The sequence below is a fragment of the Caenorhabditis remanei genome, chromosome V (assembly GCF_010183535.1).
Source record: "Caenorhabditis remanei strain PX506 chromosome V, whole genome shotgun sequence".
NCBI lineage: Eukaryota > Metazoa > Nematoda > Chromadorea > Rhabditida > Rhabditidae > Caenorhabditis > Caenorhabditis remanei.
The window spans coordinates 18,735,926-18,756,449 of record NC_071332.1 but is presented as its reverse complement, the minus strand read 5'-3'; the positions used below and the strand labels follow the sequence as shown (position 1 = coordinate 18,756,449).

Genomic DNA, 20,524 nt, shown 5'->3' with positions numbered 1-20,524 from the left:
GTAACCAAGTTATATGAAAAAATATCGGGTAGAACTCGAGATAATCGAGGTAAAGCAAAAAAACCGAAAAATCAAAAAACCGAAAATTTTCTCAAAATAAAAAGTTGCCTCCATTCTATCGATTATAACTCGTTTAGAAGTATGGAATCTCAAAAAGGGGGTTCTTAATAAAAGGTAAAAAAATAAAATTCCTATCGATTAAAAAAATAAAATCAAAATTTCATCGAGAATTCGGAAAGTTATGAATGGCTCAAGATGCGGACAAAAAAATCGACATTTTTTGTCGTTTTTTTTGCCGAATTTTGAGCAGAACTCTGCTCTTTTTCACTCCAGAAATATGAAATTTGGCAAAAAGCAAGAAAAAGTTATTAGCTAAGAAGCTAAAAAAGAATTATCGAAAACTATAAAGTTTGAACAGAGTTACACTGGCCAAAGCAAAAAACAAAATTATAGACACGCACTTAAGCCCCGCCCACTTTTTTTGGCCCAGCCATACCTACGCCCCATTGGGAAAGAAGGTGGTGGATAATGTGTCAGCATAAACAATCAAAAATCAAAAAATAATGTGAAATTTTTGTTTTCTCCTCTTTCCTTCTCTGTTTCTCTTTTTTTAGGACACACTCTCAAATGATAACGTTCTAGGCAAACAATGAACCAACAATAAGAGACGTGAATATATTAATGTATACACGTCTGTCTGTCTAGCTGCAACTATCGCTTTTTTTCTCATATTTTTGCAAAGACATGTACAAGAAAAATCGGAACAATAAAAACGAATACGATTCCACAATTCGCCAATCAGCGGGCCTTCAGGTACCACTCGCTTACCACTCTCCACGCTTTACCTGTGTTCTCAGGACGAGAGTTAGATGTGCAGGTGCTCTCCCTAAAAATGTTTGTCTTCCCAGAGCGCACTTTAACCTCGTCGCGGCCGTGCGATGCGGTTTCCCTCCGACACCACCAGTCATTGATTCCTCATCTCATTTGTATCCTTTCTCTCCCCTACCGAGATGACGACTCCGTTTCCTCTCTTACGCCTTCCAAGACTTGCACTGATTCCAGTTTTTCAACAAATGGAAACAAGTGATGTGTAAGTTTTCCTATTTCTTTTTTCGTTCTGTCTCATATTCAATTATTACAGAATTGCCGTCTCGCTACTTTCCAGAAAAGCCAATTATTTGTCAAAAATCTTTCGCAAATTATGTTCCAGTTCCATGAATCTGCTAGTAGGAAAAGATCACCTTTATATTACAGTTTACTTGAGTAATGGAAAATCAGTGCCCCTCTATTTCTACACAAAAGGAGTTCCACATTTGGTCAATGTAATGTTTCAAGAAAAAACGTTTACTCACGAAAACACCGGATTAACAGCAACACAATGGTTCGAACGGGTTCTTGACGTGACGAATTGTGAATCGATTGGTCAACTGGATCTCTGTGGATCTCCACAGCTAGAAATGTGCGATACTTTTGGTCAAGTGACAAAACTCCATAAGTTAATCATCATTTTCGGATGTTCCTATAATTTTGCAAAGAAATCTCTGGAAATCCTTTCGGCGGTTACCACGGAAATTTCACTGTCCCAAATTCCTTTCGAGACCAGAGAAGAGTTCCAGACATTTCTGAAGAGCAATTTAAAGTATTTAAATATTGAGACGAGTACTTTCCCGAAATTCAAGTTCACTCTTGATGATCACGAATGCACTGAAATTGAATCTTAAACACGCAGAATTAAATCTCAAAGAACTCAATCTATTCTTCAAAAATTGGATAAGAAAGAAATGTGATTCAAGACTGGAGCACTTGTTAGTGTCTACATCCGAAAAAGTCAATGTAAGGAATCTTCTGGGAGGACTGAAGGCTGTTCCTTTTCCAAGAGACCAAGAAAGAGCGTTCCACTACTCGAAACAACTAGACTTTTTAGGGGTATCGTTTTGTGGAGGATATGATATAATAAGGAGAGCGGATGGAAAGAAAGCCACAATTTTATTCATAGACGCGGAGGGGCAGAGGTCGACAGTCATCCATTTCCTTGTTTGGCCGTGAACGCTCTGTTCTAAATAACATTGTTGGTATCAAATAATGTTTTCTTTTATATTTTCACGTTCTGCTATTTCGATGAAATAAAGCTTTTCTTATTAGAAAGTCTGATTTTTACATAAGATTCATTACTAGAAATGATTCAGGAACATCTGACCCAAAAATGCATGCATGTCTGTCTGTCATGACTAGCTTTGTTGTAGTTAGGCTACCAAATGAGCTGCCGTAGTTGGCGGGGAAGTTGCAGTGATACGATCTAGAAAACTTCTGGGATCCGCCAAGCCAGTTGTCAAGATTTTCATCTGTAGATACTCTCGCAAAGTGCAAACAGCCATCAGTTTTAATTGGGATTTGTTCGAGCACAACATGAAGATATTCTGGGGTATTTTCAATCCGGAAATACCATATATACTTGGGTTTGGCAGGAAGGAGTTGAAAATACGGAAGAAATATCTGCTGAGTATCTGTGCCCCAAAATGTTAACAAAAACAACATTTATAATAATATTCGTTGTCATACAACTTTTGACACAAAAATTTCAACAAAACTGTATGAAGCACTACTAGCATATGTTTCGCGTATTATCATCTCATTGTTTACCTAGAACCTTATCATTCTGGAATGTGCTGTAAAAAAGAGGAGCAGAGAAGGAAAGACGATACAAAATATGTGATATTATTTCTTGATTTTTGATTGTTTATGCTGACACATTTCCATAGTTAATATATTATCCTTATCAATACATTTTTTGACATCTAATAACTGATATGGAAATTGGAGTGCTACTCCTTGAGTTGACCATAAAATTAAAGATAGATAATGAAAAAATGAAAGTTTCAAAATAGCCTAGTTGCAAAACGTCTCATGAACTCATATCGCCCGAGAATTGGAAAAAGATTCAAACATTGAAAAACTGTTATGAAATTCAAAAAAATGGAGTGTCGTCCTGATGGATTTTCGCAAGATTCAAACGGCCTTCCGTCGTTTGAGGGATTTGTTGGAGCACCACATGAAGATATTCTGGGGTATTTTCAATCCGGAAAAACCATATATACTTGAGGTTGTTGACGACACGATAAGGTTCTCCAAGAGCTGCAAGAAAGTCGGCAGTTGAACAGTTTTTGATATGTATCTTGAACGTTATGAAGACTGAAGGTTGAGTTAGGTTCTGAAATAGAAGAATATAATTTGACGCTTTGTAAAATCAAATACGGGTATTATTGGCTACACACCTTTCTGCAATACGTAATATCCTCCAGCGACATTGTTTCCATAGTGATCTCAATCGTTTTAAAATTCAAAATATTCATGTCTTGAATTGACGTTCGAACAGTCAAAGTTTTCATGCACAACTCCTTCGCTTTGCTCCATTGCTCAGTTTTTGAAATTTCATCTAGATCAATTGTACATTATTCATCAATTCCTTTGATTCTCTGTATGCTAATAGATTCCAAATATTTCGCGTCAAGATACGGTAGTATCCCCATCAGCAAACAATGCCAGCGGGTAATCAACGTCAATTTTCTAACCTTCAATGGGGATTCCCTGGAGATCAAGACATCTCTGAGCAGTTTGAAAATTATTGGCCGATCCCAATCGTTTTCTTCTAAAAACTCCCAGATTTCTTTATACATTTCAATATATAGTTCATCCATGCAACTTTTTTGATGTTTGGTATTCAACTCGAAATCATTTACAATTTGAAGTACTGATTCCCGTTCCAGAAAGTTTTCAGAAAATCCCTTGTAGTGTGCCCAAATTGGTCTATTCATCACTGAGTCAATACAAGCTCTGAAAGAATTCCCAAGCCAAATGGAATAACTAAGGATACGCGGATCTGGTTTGATATGGTCTACACACTGACGGATTCCTCGGGATACCTTTCGAAGTGATTGACTGAAATCAGTTATTTTAGGATTGAGAGGTTTTTCAAGTACACATACATCTGAGGACATTCTAAATTTGATACAATTGAACTCATTATCAAAGGGACCTCGAAGATATTTATAGGAATTGTGTTGTCTAATTGATTGAGCTCTGAACACCTTCTCTGAAAAAATTTAAAAATATTGAAATTGTTTTGTCTAATAACAGGCACCTACTTACCATGATAAGTTCTTCCTTTTCTTCACGAGCTCCCTTTACTGTGAACGAAATTTCGCTTAACATGTAATAGAGCTCAACTATGCAAAATGTTGCTTCTTCAATTAACTCATAACATTTTTCATCCATGTATTTAAATTTGATACAAATAGAGTAGAGTTGTTTGGACGTGCAGTTAAAAATCTGAAAGAGTGAAACATTTGGTAATGAGAATTTTAGTTCTCTTGGAGCTGCCCTCATTACAGTTAGACAACTCAGAACTGGAAATTCAGGTTTGAGACGACGACTATCGTTGCTGGGACCGCCATGCGGAGGGCGGGCCACCCAGCTGACTCTGAGACTTGCAACGGGCCGGCTCGGGTTACAGTATAAAAATTTGAGAATTTGAATTTTTTTGACAAATTTTCTGAATTTTTTTGCAACAAGGCGGATTTTTGACTATTCTTTTACATATCGGTAAAATTCAAGCGTACATAGGATTTTTGACTATTTTTGATGAAGTTCTCAGAAAATTTCGAAAAATTTTGCGAAAAAGGGGCTCAATTCCTTTGCGTCTCTTGATTCTTTCCTATTTTTCCAGCATTTATAGAGCGCATTTATATAATTGAAGATTTCCTGATAAAGAAACATTGAAAATTCTTACCTTTCTCACTTCCTCCAGCTCTTGCGATGAGAATTCATATAAGTGGATTCTCAGATCCAACCTCTGCGGTCTCTGCCCTTTAATTAGAGGTATGAAATCTTCAGCTGTGAATCCCTGATCATTAAACGGCAAGTGTACAGTAACTTTTCCTAGAAAATCACGGTCGAGTAGATTGACTGCTGATACAGCTTGATTTATTTCAAGAACTGACAGAGTGAAATGTTCCACTTTCAACTTTTCAGTTCTCGATTGCAATGAGTTTTCTAAACATCGACACATTCTGTTGATGTTTGTTTCTAGCATTTTCTGATCTTCGTAGGTGAATAAAGAAGTTAAATCGAAATCAGACAATCTCTCTTGTTGATTTATCACAAATGCTTCCACATCTTCACAAACCACCGATATGAAATAGTCTTCTACTATATTTTCAGAGGAATGGACTGTAACAGCAGTACTTGATACTCCTGCAGGCCCTCTAACTTGTTTGTAGTGATATTTTGTTTCAAAATGCCAATCTTCTATTACACCTTCAGCTTCTTGGTCGTTGAATCTAAATTGTAATCCAATTGGATGTATGATCGTTTGATCGTAGGCGAAAGGCATCGGAAATTTCTGAAACATTTTTTTAATTAAAAAAAAAGAAAACATCGGGACAAAGATCTTTTTTAGAAACTGGGAAGGAATTAGATGTTACGAAATTTCAAGAAAGGAAACAGGTTGTCCTACTATTAAAAAAAACAAATGATTGATAATTGGAAGAAAAAGCACATACAAAAAACTAATCAAAATAAGCTCTCCGTGTTATAAGAATGGGAACATGTTTATATTTGAGTTTTATGGCGTTTATGTCTACAGACCATTTTTTAAAATGGAATTGGAAGTTTCTGGACCTTCTTCAAAAAAACTTCTTTATGAGCAACCCCGAGGAATAGTAACATTCCCCGTTTTTTTCATTCATGGGAGGTCGGACGAACATTTGTTAGGAAGACGTAAGGAATCGAACGGGCAATCGACATGGTATTTGATGACGCGAGCTGGGACACGTTGATCAATGACTTTGTCCATAAATTTGTGCAAGGGTTGGAATGTCAACAGTACCAGTCATCTAACTAGAGAAGAAGAAAAACGAGAATCGTATTCCTCTCTCGTGATAAAAAGTTGTGGTATTACTGTGGAGAGGGAAATTGAGATGATAAAAGAACAAAACTATATAAAACACTACTCGCATATAAATTTCTATCTTATTATCTTATTGTCAGTTCATTGTTTGCCTAGCTCCTTATCATTTGGAAGTGTTCCGTAAAAAAATGCGCAGAAAGGGAAAGCAAACAAGATACGCCACATTATTTCTCGATTTTTGTTTTCTTTTTGCTGACAAATTTTCACTATTGACATTGGTGATGGTATTGGTATAACACTGAAAACGCATTTTTTGAGGTTTTAGAGATCGAAAAAAATCATTTGACTTTAGAAAGTTTTTAAATAATTAAACAATGGTTCCAGAAAATTTAATGACTATAGCAGGAAACGTAATCAATATACCTTAAATGAACTCTCTAGTATACTTTCCTTTACATCCTTTGAATGTGGCAATAAATTTTAATTATAATTTAAATTCCTTACTTATATATCAAATTTTTTATTTCAGTCTTCTGTCACTAAATAACATGAAATTTAAAAAAACGGAGTGTCGTCCTGATGGATTTTCGCAAGATTCAAACGGCCTTCCGTCGTTTGAGGGATTTGTTGGAGCACTACATGAAGATAGAACAGGGTATTTTCAATGCGGAAAAACCATATATACTTGCCATTGTTGACTACTCGATAAGGTTCTCCCAATGATGCAAGGAAGTCGTCAGTTGAACAAACTTTGATCTGTATCTTGAACGTTATGAAGACTGAAGGTTGAGTTAGGTTCTGAAATAGAAGAATATAACTTGAAGTTTTATAAATTCAAATACGGGTATTATTTTCTACAAGATCAAAATTCCCATTCAAAACAACTCGCCTTTCTGCAATACGTAATATCCCCTGGTGACATTGTTTCCATAGAGATATCAATCGTCTCAAAATTCAAAATATTCATGTCTTGAATTGACGTTCGAGCAGTCAAAGTTTTCATGCACAACTCCTTCGCCTTGACCCATTGCTCAGTTTTTATGATTTCATCTAGATCAATGGTACACTCTTCATCAATTCCTCTGATCCTCTGTATGCTAATAGATTCCAAATATTCCGCGTCAAGATACGGTAGTATCTCCATCAGCAAACATTGCCAGTGGGTAATCAACGTCAATTTTCTAACCTTCAATGGGGATGTCCTAGACATCAAAGCATGTTTTAGCCGTATGAAAATCATTGACCGAACCCAATGATCTTCTTCTAATAACTTCCAGATTCCTTTAAACATTTCAATATATAGTTCATCCATGCAACTTTTTTGATGTCTTGTATTCAAATCGAAATCTTTTTCAATTTGAACTGCATCTTGCTCCAGAGATCCCTTGTAGTGTGCCCAAATTGGTCTATTCATCATTGAGTCAATACGAACTCTCAAAGAATTCCCAAGCCAAATGTAATAACTAAGAATATGCGGATCTGGTTCGACATAATCAACACACTGACGGATACCTCTAGACACCTTTCGAAGTGATTGACTGAAATCAGTTATTTTTGGATTGAGAGGTTTTTCAAGTACACATACATCTGAGGACATCCTAAATGTGATGCAATTGACCTCATTATCAAAGGGACCTCGAATATATTTATAGAAATTGTGTTGTCTGATAGCTTAAGCTTTAAACGCTTTCTCTGTAAACATTTGAAGATTGTGAAATTGTTTTCTCTAATAACAGGTTCTTACTTACCATGGTAATTTCTTGAAGTTGATCACGAAAGTCATTTACTCCAAACACAATTTCGCCTGTCAAAATGAGGTCAACTTTGCAAAATGTTGCTTCTTCAATTAACTTATAGCACTCTTCATCAATGTATTGATATTTGATAATGATAAGGTTTAGTTGTTTGGATGTGCAGTTAATGAACTGAAAGAGAGAAGAATTTGGTAATGAGAATTTGAGTTCTCTTGGTGCTGCCTCATTGTAATTTGACAACTCATAATTGGAAATTTAGTTTTGAGACGACGACTATCGTTTCTGGAACCGCCATCCATGGGGCAGGCCACACAACCGGTTTTGAGATTGTCGCAATACAGTATTCCCAACTACGCTGTGGCAGAATCCATAGCGTCTCTTGATTCTTTACTAATTTTCCAACATCAATAGAGCGCATTTACATAATTCACGATTTCCTAATGGAGAAACATCAAAAACCCTCACCTTTCTCACTTCCTCCAACACTTGCGGTGAGAACTTATGTAACTGGATCGTGAGACCCAACCTTCGCCATCCTTGCCTTTCCATTAGAGGTATGAGGTCTTCAGCTGTGAATACTTGATCTTCAAACGGCAAGTCTACAGTAACCATTGATAGAAAATCACGATCGAGTAGATTAACTGCTGATATAGCTTGACTTATTTTGAGAACCGGCAGAGATAAGTTTTGGACTTTCAACTTTTCAGTTCTGGATTGCAATGAGTTCTCCAAACATCGACACATTCTGTTGATGATTGTTTCCAACACTTTCTGATCTCGATAGGGTTTCCAAGCTTCTAATTTAATGTAATACATTTCCTTTTTCTGATTTCTCACAAATGCTTCCACATCTTCGCAAACCACCGATATAAAATAGTCTTCTACTAAACATTCCCTGCCATGAAGCGTGACGACAGTGGATGCTCCTGCAGACCCTTCAACATATTTGCAGCGATATTCTGTCGAATCGCCGTAATGCCAATGCCATGTTTCACCATCAGTTTCTTCGTCATTGAAACTGAAAACTATTCCAGATGGATGGTGTTTCTCTAGTGTGTTTACATGATCGTAGAAGAAAGGCATTGGAAATTTCTGGAACATTATTATTAATTATTAAAAAAATCAAACAACTGCGGAAGTATTCCAGGTTCGAAATAGTAATAAAGTGAAATTATTATTTTTTCGATCTCTAAAACCTCAAAAAATCACTATCAAATAGTAACAGTACCATTCGTCACACTGGAAAAGCAGAAAAACGAGAATAGCTTTCCTCTATCCTGATAAAAAGTTGTGGATTATTGTGGAGAGGGAAATTGAGATGATAGGAAGAGTTATAGAAGAATGAAAGTGTTAAAGAGGTGCCAACAAATATCAGAAATTTTGAGAAAACGGGCACAGACTTGCAACGGACCTGGTTCACAGTACAAAAATTCAAAATCTTACTCAATGAAGATCATGTGAAGAAAGAGAGACTCAAATTTCGGTGGCAGCGGTAGCCCCATGATAGTGCAGCGGAGACTTAATCTGAAAACGATGATTTCTCTATGATGTAATCGATTTTTGACAATATCTTGCAATTTTTCGGGCGAAAGCACCATCTTTATGGTCAACCCCTACTAGTTGATTAAAAATGTTTACTGTTTAAAAAACGTATAACGAATCGTAGTATATTGAGTATGATAATGTGTCAGCATAAACAATCAAAAACCAAGAATCAATGTTACGTGTTATGTATCGTCTTTCCTTCTCTGCTCCTCTTATTACGTCACACTCTCAAATGATAAGGTGCTAGGCAAACAAAAAAAAACCGACAACACCAGAAACATGTGCATATATATTAGTAGTGTTTCACACGGTTTTGTTGAAATTTGTGTGTCGAAATTTGTATGACAACAAATATTATTTTAAATATTGCTTTTATTAATATTTTGAAGCAGAGAAACTCAGCAGATTTTTTCTTCCATATTTTCAACTCTTCTACTCCAACTTAGAATTGCAAAGTATCCGTACTATAAACAAATTTCCGGGTCGGCTCGGGTTGAAAATATTGATAAAGAAACGTTTACTTAATTACCAATTTTCCAATTTTTGATATAGGATTTTTATATTGCAAACCCGGGTCAGGCTGGGCCAGTTGAAATTTCCAAATTAGCCCGGCCCGTTATAAGTGTCTACCCGTTTTCTAGAAACGTTTTGCTCTTGTTGGTATATCTTTAAAATTTTCATTTTCCTGTGACTATTCCTATCATCTCAATTTCTCTTTCCATAATAATACCACCACTTTTTATCAAGAGTGAGGAATACAATATTTGTCTTTCTTTTTCTTTAGTCACACAACTGGCACTGTTACTATTAGAAACACGCAGTACTAATGTCGTTGTGACACTGAAAATAGTTTTTGTGGATTTAGAGATCGATATAATTATCAATTCACTTTATTTTTTTGCATTTTGGGAAATGGCTTTTGCAAAACTTCTGATAAATTAAAACTTTCCGGCCTCATATTGAGGTTCTGATGTACATTTTGATACCGATCCGACCAAAATTTGACTCTCTCTTGCTTTTCATAAACCTGATTGAGTAAGATTTTGAAGTTTTGTACTGCAAACCTGGGTCAGGCCGGTCCGTTGCAAGTCTTGACCCGTTTTCTCAAAACTTCTAGCACTCGTAGGCAGGTCTCTAAAACTTCCATCCTCCTGTGACTTCATCTCAATTTCCCTCTCCACAATAATATGTATACAACTTTTTATCAAGAGTGAGGAAGACGATTCTCGTTTTTCTTTTTCTCTAGTCAAACGACTGGCACTGTTACTATTTGAAACACGCCGTACTTATATTGTTGTGACACTGCTTCCCCAGTTTTTGAATTTAAAAAAACATAAAATAATGTTCCAGACTCTTCCAATGACTTTTGTTTACGATCATAAAATCAATCGTAACCATAGACTCCATGCAACTGAAATAAGGTCTCATTCTTATAACGCTGAGAATATAATACAATTCTAAAATCTTCAACATTTCAATAGTTTGTTTTGCCTCTATTCCAGTTTAGATGTCCTTTAAAAACTTAAAAAAAAACACTTGAACGTCCCTTAAAGAAGGACAGAAGTCATATTTCTCGATTTTTCGTTTTCTTGCTTTTTTCAACAAATTTTCGTGTTTTTTTCAGAAAATCCGCGTGGGAAAACTCTTCCACGAAAGATCAATTTGAGCCGGGAAAACGTGAATTTAGGGTGTTTAGAGCGATTTTGAGCACATGCTCCAATGATGAAAGTTGTTAAGAATTTTTTGAAGTATCAGAATCAGACATAAAAATATGACTTCTGTCCTGATTAAAAACACTTGAACGTCCCTTAAAACACTTAAACGTCCTTTCGAACTCTATTTTTTTCAAAACGTCCTTTCAAAAGTTTAGACGTCCCATAAAATGTTTAAACGTCCCTTGAAATCCCAAAATATAGTTCTGAAGATTTAGACGTACCGAAAGACGTTTAGACGTCCCACAAAACATTCAGAAATGTTTTTTGGGACGTTAATACATTTTTGAACATATTTGGGATCCGAAAGGAGGTTTGAATGTTTCAAAGGACGTCTAAGTGTTTTTTGGGACGTTTAAGTTTTCAATGGACATCTTAACTGGAATAGAGCCTTTGTTCTTTTTTTAATTAAATTTTTCTCATAATTTAATAACCTGTCTACTTTCTAAAAGTGTCGTAATTTTGGATTCTTTCTTACTTTCTAGAATTTTCTCTTTTTCCCGATGGTTTGAATTCTTTTCTTCATTAATACCGTTCCAGAAACTTCTAATGCCAGTCGTCTACGATCATACAGACCCACGATATATACGTCATGCAAATAATATATGGTTTAGATTCAACGACAAAGAAACTCAAGGTACACTCCACCCCTCTAATTGGACAACATGTTACTACGAACATATTGGAGGGTCTGCAGGAGTATCCACTGTGGTCAAAATTGATCGCAGTGAACATTTAGTGGACGACAATTTCATATCGGTGGTTTGCGAAGATGTAGAAGCATTTGTGAAGCATCAGACGGAGGAATTGGAATACTTCTCTTTAATTACTTTGGATACATACGGAGATCAGAAAATGCTGGAAACAAACATCAACAGAATGTGTCGATGTTTGGAAAACTCATTGCAATCAAGAACGGAAAAGTTGAAATTGAAACATTTATCTCTGTCAGTTCTTGAAATAAGTCAAGTTGTATCAGCAATTAACCTACTCGATCGTGATTGTCTAGGAATAGTTACAGTACGCTTGCCGTTTGAAGATCAGGTATTCACAGCTGAAGACTTCATACCTCTGAGAGAAGGAGAGAAAAGGCAGAGGTTCTACTTGAGTATCTATTTACACAAGTTCTCAGTGGAAGTATTGGAGGAAGTGAGAAAGGTGAGGGTTTTCAATGTTTTACTACTATTAGGAAATCGTGAATTATATATGTGTCCTCCCTCAATGCTGGGAAATTAGTGAAAAATCAAGAAACCCAAAACCCCACAGTTTTCAGTTGTAAAGTTCAAAAATTTACAAAAGATGCGGCACGGCGGAATTCGCTAAGCTTCTCAAATTATCATCCGCAAATTATTTTCTCTTCCAGCTCCTGGCCTACGCTTCCCAATTCGACTTTATCACTATCAACTATGAAACTATCGATGAGAAATGTATTGAGTTACTTGCTGAAGCGAAGCACTCGTCACATGGGAAGTCTGTCATGTTTTCAATAGATTACTCTGATGATCCAGAAGAAATGGCCAGGGTAAGTAGGTACGTGTTATAAGAGAAAACAATTGTATGGTTTAAGATCAACCTATCTGACAACACAATTCCTATAAATATCTTCGAGATCCCTTCAATAATGAGTTCAATTGCATCACACGTAGGATGTTTTGAAATGTAGGTATACTTGTAAGCGTACTTGCAAACCGGGCCGACACGGGCCGGCGCGTAACTTGCTTCAAACTCAATATTATGATCTGAAAAATATACCGAAATGTATATCTCGGCGAGTTCTATGTCCGTGACCTACTACGGGTCGGATGACTATTCGTTAATATGTCGCAGGCCGGGAAAAAGTGCCAAAAAACGGGGGAATTGCCAAAAAAGCCATTCGAGCCCGGCCCGCGGCACAATAACGAATAGCCATCTGGCCCTTTAGTAGGTCACGGACATAGAACTCGCCGAGATCTACATTTCGGTATATTTTTCAGCTCATAATATTGAGTTTGAAGCGAGCTACGTGCCGGCCCGGTTTGCAAGTATGCTTGAAAGGCCTCCCAATCGAAGCAACAACCAATTTCAGTCAATTACTTCGAAAAATGTCGCGAGGTATCCGACGCTGTGTTGACTATATCAAACCTGAAACGCATATCCTTAAATATGATATTTGGATCGAGAATTATTCGATGGTTACTATATATGAAAATATGAGTCGAGGATGTATACCGGACTACAGGGGATCTGTGGAACAACAAGCAGTTCGAATTGTAAATGATTTCTATTTGTATACAAGATATCAAAAAGGTTGCATGGATGAACTATATATTCGAACGGATGAAGAAACCTGGAAATTAAAAAAAGAAGACGATTCAGCTTTGTGGAAGTTTTTCAAATTGCTAAGAAATGTTTTGATCTCCAGGAAATCACCATTAAAAGTTATAAGTTTGAATTTAAGTACCAACTGGCAATGTTTGGTGATGGACATACTACCGTATCTCGATGCACATTGTTTGGAATCTATTATCATACAGAGAATCCATGGAATTGATGAAGAATGTACAATTGATCTAGATGAAATTTCAAAAACTGAGCAATGGAGCAAGGTGAAGGCATTGCAGATAAAAAATTTGACTGTTCGGATGTCAATTCAAGAGATGAATATTCTGAATTTTGAGAAGATTGAGATTACTTTGGAAACAATGTCGCAGGAGGATATCATGTATTCCAGAAAGGCGAGTTCTTCTGAATAGAAACTGAATTTCTATTTTGTAGACAAGAATACCCGTATTCAATTTGACTAAGCATCAACTTCTTATTTTAAATGCATTCATTTCAGAACCTCCCTCAATCTCCAGTCTTCGAAAAGTTCCAAATATACATCAAAAACTATTCAACTGAAGATTTTCTTGCATCATTGGGAGAACCTTATCGAGTAGTCAACAACATCAAGTATATATGGTATTTTCGGATTGAAAATACCCCAGAATATCTTCATGTCGTGCTCGCACAAATCCCACTTAAAACTGATGGCTGTTTGCACTTTGCGAGAGTCCATCAGGGTGAAACTCCATTCTTTTGAATTTCATAATAGTTTTTCAATGTTTGAAATTAAATAACTTTATTGTAATTTTATTTTTTTGACAGGAAACAATGTGTTGCCATTATAATATAATTTTTAATCCGATTTCTAGAATGCTCTCAAACTTTTAAAATACCGTAAAAACTGTATTTGAGGTGCATGCAACTCTATTGTTCAAAGGGTCCGTCGGAGTGCAACTCTATTACAGGGGCAGTTCAAATAGAGGGTACGCCTCTATTTTTTGTCGACGAATTCGCCAGACCTCATTTTTTAATGCCGAATTCATCGAACTTTTACGGGAAAAAACGAAGAAAATTCTGAACTTTTATAAAAAAAACTACGTGTTGACCCCAAAAATGCTGAAATAGTAATGAGAGAGAACAGTTCGGAGTCAGTTAATGATGATATTGACGGGCACCTCAATTAGAGGGTGCAACTCGATTGTTCAAAGGATCCGCCGGAGGGCACCACTATTAGAGGGGCAATTCAAATAGAGGGGCACCTCAAATACAATTTTTATGGTAGTTTTCATACCACTTGGTTTCCGCTCTTCAAGTTTGTCATCCTATTCTAAAACAGAGTCGTCAACTTTTTACGTTTTTCTCGCTTTTCCGCTTTCTTACCCCTTTTTTATATTCATTTTAATGTTCTTTTTCCGTATCGCTTCCTTCTTTCTCCTCCGTTTTCCTTTTGATCTCGCCGACTCAGGCCATTCTTATCTTTTTCCCTTCGACTCCGCCCCTGGCGAGAGGTAGCAAGGGCTTCATTCTTTTCTCACTCTTAAAATTGGAGCAATTTACTTTTTGTTTTCTTCTGCATTCAATTAAGACTTGAAATTTGGCTTGAATTATTCTATTGTCAGTATGTATTGAAACAATAGGTGGGAACTTCCAGCGAAAAATTTTTAAAAGTTTTTCTTCTTTTTTTGCATTTTGAAATGGCTTTTGCAAACTTCCTGATGAATTAAAACTTTCCGGCATCTTCCCGGCCAACCCAGTCTTGCAAAGTATTCTCCTTGCGGGGTCGGCTCATAAAGAAAAACACATTCTTTATCAGTTTCATCCTCCTCTGACTCTTCCTATCATCTCAATTTCTCTCTCCACAATAATCCCACAACTTTTTATCAGGAGAGAGGAAGACAATTCTCGTTTTTCTTTTTCTCTAGTCATTTTTTCTTTTTTTCTAGTCTTTTGAGGTTTCAGAGATTGAAAAATATTCATTTCACTTTATAACTGTTTTTCACCTTGGAACACTTTCCCTGTTCTTTGATATTTTTTAATAATAAAAAAAATTTCAGAAACTTCAAATGCCTCTCGTCTACGATAGCATAGACACACTATATAAACGCGATGCAACCCGATTAATCATTGATTACAACGACCAAAAAGCTACAGGTACAATATTGCTATCCCCGATTAGGACAGAAAACTACAAACATGTTGGAGACCCTGCAAGGCATATAACCAAATCTTCCAATAATAAGAAGAACTTTTACTACAAACAAGTTGAAGGGTCTGCAGGAGCATCCACTTTGGTCGAGTTTAAACTTGATAAACATGAAGTAGATGAATATTTTATGTCGGTGGTTTGCGAAGATGTGGAAGCATTTGTGAGAAATAAGATGAACCAGTTGACTAAATTAATTTTAACTGCTCTGGATGATACCTATAAAGATGAGCAAATGTTAAAAACAAACATCAACAGAATGTGTCAATGTTTGGAGAACTCACTAAAACTGAGAACGGAAAAGTTGAAAGTGGAACGTATCGGTCTGTCAGTTCTCGAAATAAGCCAAGCTGTATCAGCAGTCAACCTACTCGACCGTGAAGTTCTATGGCTGGTTACTGTACACTTGCCGTTTGATGATCAGGTATTCACAGCTGAAGACTTCATACCTCTAATAGAAGGACAGGGACGGCAGAGGTTGGATCTGAGAATTCTGTTGAATGAATTCTCATTGCAATTGTTAGAGGAAGTGAGAAAGGTAGGGTTTTTGATGTTTCCCTATTTGGATTATATAAATGCGCTCTATTGATGCCGGAAAATTAGCTAAGAATTAAGAAACGCAAAGGACTTCGGTAGAGCGTACTTGAGAAAACTGTATCGCGTTATCCAAAAAACGGTTTCAGGGTCCGTAAATCCCAAAAATTAGGCAATTTTTTAAAACCCAGTAATTCTTTAACCAGTAAAGCCTGACGCGCTTTCGGCGCGTTTTCTCGATAATTTGTATTTTTGTAAATACCAATTAAATGCTGACATCCTGGAAAACACACCGACGAATCTACAGACATTGCCCACACGGTTTTTTATCAAAGTTGCAACGGGCCGGGCCGGATTTTCAGTACTAAAAAAATTCAATTTTTTTTTCGAATTTTTTTCGATTTTTTCGGAAAATTTTTTCAAAGGGGATAACAACTACTCCTAAACTTAGGATTTTTGATTTGAATCGATTCAGAACGCCAGGAAAAAATAATCTTTTTGTAGATTCATGTCTGAAAATGAGTCTAAAGCGAGTTATGAGACCTCAAAATGCCAAAAATCGATGCTAGTCATGCAATTTTCCAGTACATTTCGATAGAAATTCTCTTCGTCGTGCACGAGAAAGCAATATTTTCAAAAATTTTAGAGAAAAAATTGAAAAATGAACAATTATGCATGCATTTCATGTACAGACGACGAGAATTTCTATTAAAATGTACTGATAAAGTGCACGAAAAGTGAAAAAGTGAGCGATTTTTGGAATTTTTGGATCTCATATCCCAATTTAAACGCATTTTTTACATATACTTGAGAAAAATTTTGAAAAAAAAGTTATTGAAAAAAAAATTTCTAGTGAAAAAAATTCAAAAATTCAAATCCGGGCCGACCGGGCCGGGCCGGGCCGGGCCGGGCTGAAACCGGGCCGGGCCGGGCCGCGCCGGAGTTTTGCAAGTCTGTTTTTTATATAAGAAAGATATTTCGGCGTCAACGTTCTCAAGATTAGCTCTAAATGACTTTTCCACTGGCTTCTGTTACGTCTTTATTTTGCGTCTTTATTAGCTCGCACAACATTTTTTTTTCAATTGGAAATTGTTTGCCACATTAACCGTACAACTAGAAACTATTGACAGTCATGAATATTGAAACTCCGTTGAATTTACCAAAAGGGCATTTTCAAATCAAAACTTCTCTCTTTCAGCTCCTGACCTACACTTCCAAACTCAATTCTATCACTATCTGCTATCAAACCATTGATGAGAAATGCATAGAGTTAATTGCTGAAACAGAGCACTCGTCAAATGGAGAGTATTTTTTCAAGTTTTCAATAGATCACGCTGATGATCCAACTGAAGAAATGGCAACGGTAAGTAAATTAAGATGATTATTATTAGAGAAATCATTTATGTGATTTCAGCTCACTCTATCGGACAACAAACGCCATTTGAATATCTTCGAGATCCCTTCGATAATGAGGTCAATTGCATCACATTTAGGATGTCGTCAAATATAGGTACTTAAAAGGCGTCCCAACAAATGAACAACCAATTTCAGTCAATTACTTCGAAAAGTGTCCCGAGGTATCCGACACTGCGTTGACTATATCAAACCAGATCCGCATATCCGTCTTTATCAGATTACGATTCGTTCTTTTAGTGTAGTTGTTGGTGTTGACCACGGATTGTTTGATCAGGAAATCATTCAAATTCACCAAGGATCTCTGGAACAGCAAGCAGTTCGAATTGTAAATGATTTCTATTTGTATACAAGACATCAAAACACGTGCATGGAATTTTTAGCGATTGGAATGAATAAATCGTTCTGGAAGATAAAAGAAGAAGAAAAAGAATCAGTTATGTCGACGTTTTTCAAAGGGATGAGAGATGTTTTGATCTCCAGGACATCCCCACTAAAAGTTAATTTATTGATTTTGAACATCCACTTGCAATGTTTGGTGATGGACATACTACCGTATCTCGACGCAGAATATTTGGATTCTATTAGAATATGGAAGATCGAAGAAATTGATGAAGAATCTACAATTGATCTGGATGAAATTGTGAAAACTGAGCAATGGAGCAAGGCGAAGAAATTGTGGATAAAAGACTTGACTGTTCGGATGTCAATTCAAGAGATGAATATTTTGAATTTTGGGTCTATTAGGATTATTGTGGAAACAATGTCGCGGGAGGATATAACGTATTGCAGAAAGGCCAGTTGTTTTGACTATAAAATTAACTTTTTCGAGTGTTGTTTTACTTGACAACATATTAAACTAATTTTTTACCCTACAATCTGAGATCATGTAGACAATAAAACCCATATTTGATTTTTAAAAAAGTAGATCGTTTTAATTACATTCTTCTATTTCAGAACCTGCCTCAATCTCCAGTCTTCCAAAATTTCAAAATACACATCAATAACTGTTCAACTGAAGACTTTTTAACAGCACTAGGAGGACCTTATCGAGTCGTCGACGACTTTGAGTATATATGGTACTTCCGGATTGAGAATACTCAATACTATTTATATGTAGCGCTCGAACAAGGACCACTTCAAATTGAAGGCTGTTCATATTTTGAGAAAATCCATCAGGATAAAACTCCATTCTTTTTGTGAAATGTTTGAAATAAAATAAGTTTATAAAATTCTTACTGGAAGAAATCTTCGCAGCATCTGATCAGTAATAATTTATTCTGCTAACATTCCACAGAGAAACTGCCATGTTTTTCGGTGGTAGAAGAGTAAAATAAAAATATAAGAAATTCAAATTCATTGCCACATTCAAATGGTGGAAACCGGAGAGTTCATTTAAGTTTTATTACATAGTTACGTTTCTTGCTGGAGTCATAATCAAATTCAAACTTCTCATTACAATACGATTTCTAGAATGCTCTCAAACTTTTACAATAGTTTTCCTACCACTTGATTTTCGATCGTTAATTTTGTCATCCTACTCTAAAACAGAGTTCTCAACTCTTTACGTTTTTCTCTCTTCTCCCGCCTGCTTACCACGTTTTATAATCATTTTAACAATCTCTTTCCTTATCGCTTCCTTCTTTCTCTTGAATATTTTGATGTCGCCGACATTCTTATCTTTTTTCCATTCGACTCCGCCTTCCAGTGACAAGGAGCCAGGCCTTCATTTTTTCCTCACTCTTGGAGCAATTTCCTTCTTATTTTCTTCTCCACTCAATTAAGACCGTCTGGCTTGAATTATTGTATTGTTTGTATGTGTTCAAACACAGCCATTATTTAGCAAATAAGTCTTTGCCGTCCTTTTTTCAAACTCACTAACAAAAGAACCTTCTAAGTGGTGGACGCTTCCAGCAAAAACTAAAAACTTTTTTGGATGGATTCGATTCTTTTTTTGCGGTTTAAAAATAGCTTTTGCAAACCTTCTGATTAATTAAAATGGTTTCTTGTAGCAGAATATGTCATGCAAAAAAACTTGAAAAAAAAACGACCCTACCCAAAGGTTTTACCCCAACTGCCCCAATCGGTCACAGTTTCTTTTTAAATATTCTGAGGGCGGTAATGAATGGATTGAACGCGGCATTGTAATTCCCATGCTAAAAGTTGTCAAACTTCAGCTACAGTTTGAGCATTTCAGAGGTCTCATGTGCAAATTTTGAAAACGGAAATATATACACCACTTAAAAGGTTCACTTGTAAGAGGATGAATTATTATTCATGTCCCCTGTCAGTGAATAATATCCTCCTTCTACATTGATCACAAAATAATGTTATTCATCTTTCCACACGATTGTTAATCTCGATAACTACCAAAAGATTGGTTTCCTACCACACATTTGTTTTTATAGAAATGTTTTTTTCTCGATATTTCGAACCTTAACCGACCCGGCAAGTTGTTTGATTTTCCTAATAGTCACTGCCTCGATAAAATTTTTGAAAAATTGGCCGGGATGAGTGGAAAACTTTTAAAAACTGCTAACAGAAAAACTGTAAGTTGATTTTCTTCAAAATGTCAACATAAGGTCATTCAACAAAACAATACCTTATCATTTGAGAATGTTTTTTAAAATGGAAGGGCAGAGAATTTTTTGATTTTTGATTGTTTATGCTGACACATTAGTATATGATATAATTAGTTATACATTTTTCAAAATTTATAACTATTAATTAAAACTAATCTAATAACTGATATGGAAATTGGAGTACTGCTCTTTGGAGCTGCTCATAAAGAAGATGTTTTGTTTTTTGTTTTTTGCACGAAAGGTTGTAATCAAGTGGTTGTCAAATTAGACTACGGTGGAATCGAACCACCGATTACAGAAAAAGCACTCAAAATTTGACTGTCTCTTGCTCTACATGAACCTCATTGAGTAAGATTTTGAATTTTCATACAGCGAACCCGGCCCAAACTGGTCCCGTAACGATTCTCTTATTTCTTTTTCTCTAGTAAGACGGATAGCACTGTTACTATTTGAAACACACCGTACTAATGGAAAATATTCATTTCACTTACTTACTTAGTCGTAACTTTTTTCGCAACTTGAAATATTTCCCAAGTGTTTTGATTTAAACAATCGTTTTTTAATGTTCCAGA

General features: G+C 36.0%; 5 protein-coding genes across 5 annotated transcripts; 3 read left to right on the top strand and 2 right to left on the bottom strand.

Annotated features, from left to right (window-relative positions):
* Positions 1–1,010: 1,010 nt before the first annotated feature.
* Positions 1,011–1,721, top strand: GCK72_021128 (uncharacterized protein; the record flags this gene model as incomplete). The annotated part of the gene is made up of 2 exons (XM_003096387.2): positions 1,011–1,090; positions 1,142–1,721. 2 exons carry the CDS (start codon positions 1,011–1,013, stop codon positions 1,719–1,721), a joined length of 660 nt encoding a protein of 219 aa, XP_003096435.2.
* A 1,244-nt stretch (positions 1,722–2,965) lies between these two features.
* GCK72_021127 (uncharacterized protein) lies at positions 2,966–5,389 on the bottom strand (the record flags this gene model as incomplete). Its single annotated transcript, XM_053734037.1, has 6 exons — positions 2,966–3,208; positions 3,273–3,320; positions 3,570–3,936; positions 3,984–4,090; positions 4,147–4,326; positions 4,787–5,389. The coding sequence occupies 6 exons, from the start codon at positions 5,387–5,389 to the stop codon at positions 2,966–2,968; spliced, it is 1,548 nt and encodes a 515-aa protein (XP_053582950.1).
* A 1,378-nt stretch (positions 5,390–6,767) lies between these two features.
* On the bottom strand, positions 6,768–8,742 carry GCK72_021126 (uncharacterized protein; the record flags this gene model as incomplete). Its single annotated transcript, XM_053734036.1, has 4 exons — positions 6,768–7,443; positions 7,491–7,597; positions 7,654–7,830; positions 8,125–8,742. The coding sequence occupies 4 exons, from the start codon at positions 8,740–8,742 to the stop codon at positions 6,768–6,770; spliced, it is 1,578 nt and encodes a 525-aa protein (XP_053582949.1).
* A 2,723-nt stretch (positions 8,743–11,465) lies between these two features.
* Positions 11,466–13,648, top strand: GCK72_021125 (uncharacterized protein; the record flags this gene model as incomplete). The annotated part of the gene is made up of 3 exons (XM_053734035.1): positions 11,466–12,074; positions 12,280–12,438; positions 13,430–13,648. The coding sequence occupies 3 exons, from the start codon at positions 11,466–11,468 to the stop codon at positions 13,646–13,648; spliced, it is 987 nt and encodes a 328-aa protein (XP_053582948.1).
* A 1,635-nt stretch (positions 13,649–15,283) lies between these two features.
* On the top strand, positions 15,284–18,573 carry GCK72_021124 (uncharacterized protein; the record flags this gene model as incomplete). The annotated part of the gene is made up of 5 exons (XM_053734034.1): positions 15,284–15,961; positions 17,156–17,320; positions 17,372–17,430; positions 17,509–18,166; positions 18,328–18,573. 5 exons carry the CDS (start codon positions 15,284–15,286, stop codon positions 18,571–18,573), a joined length of 1,806 nt encoding a protein of 601 aa, XP_053582947.1.
* Positions 18,574–20,524: the final 1,951 nt, after the last annotated feature.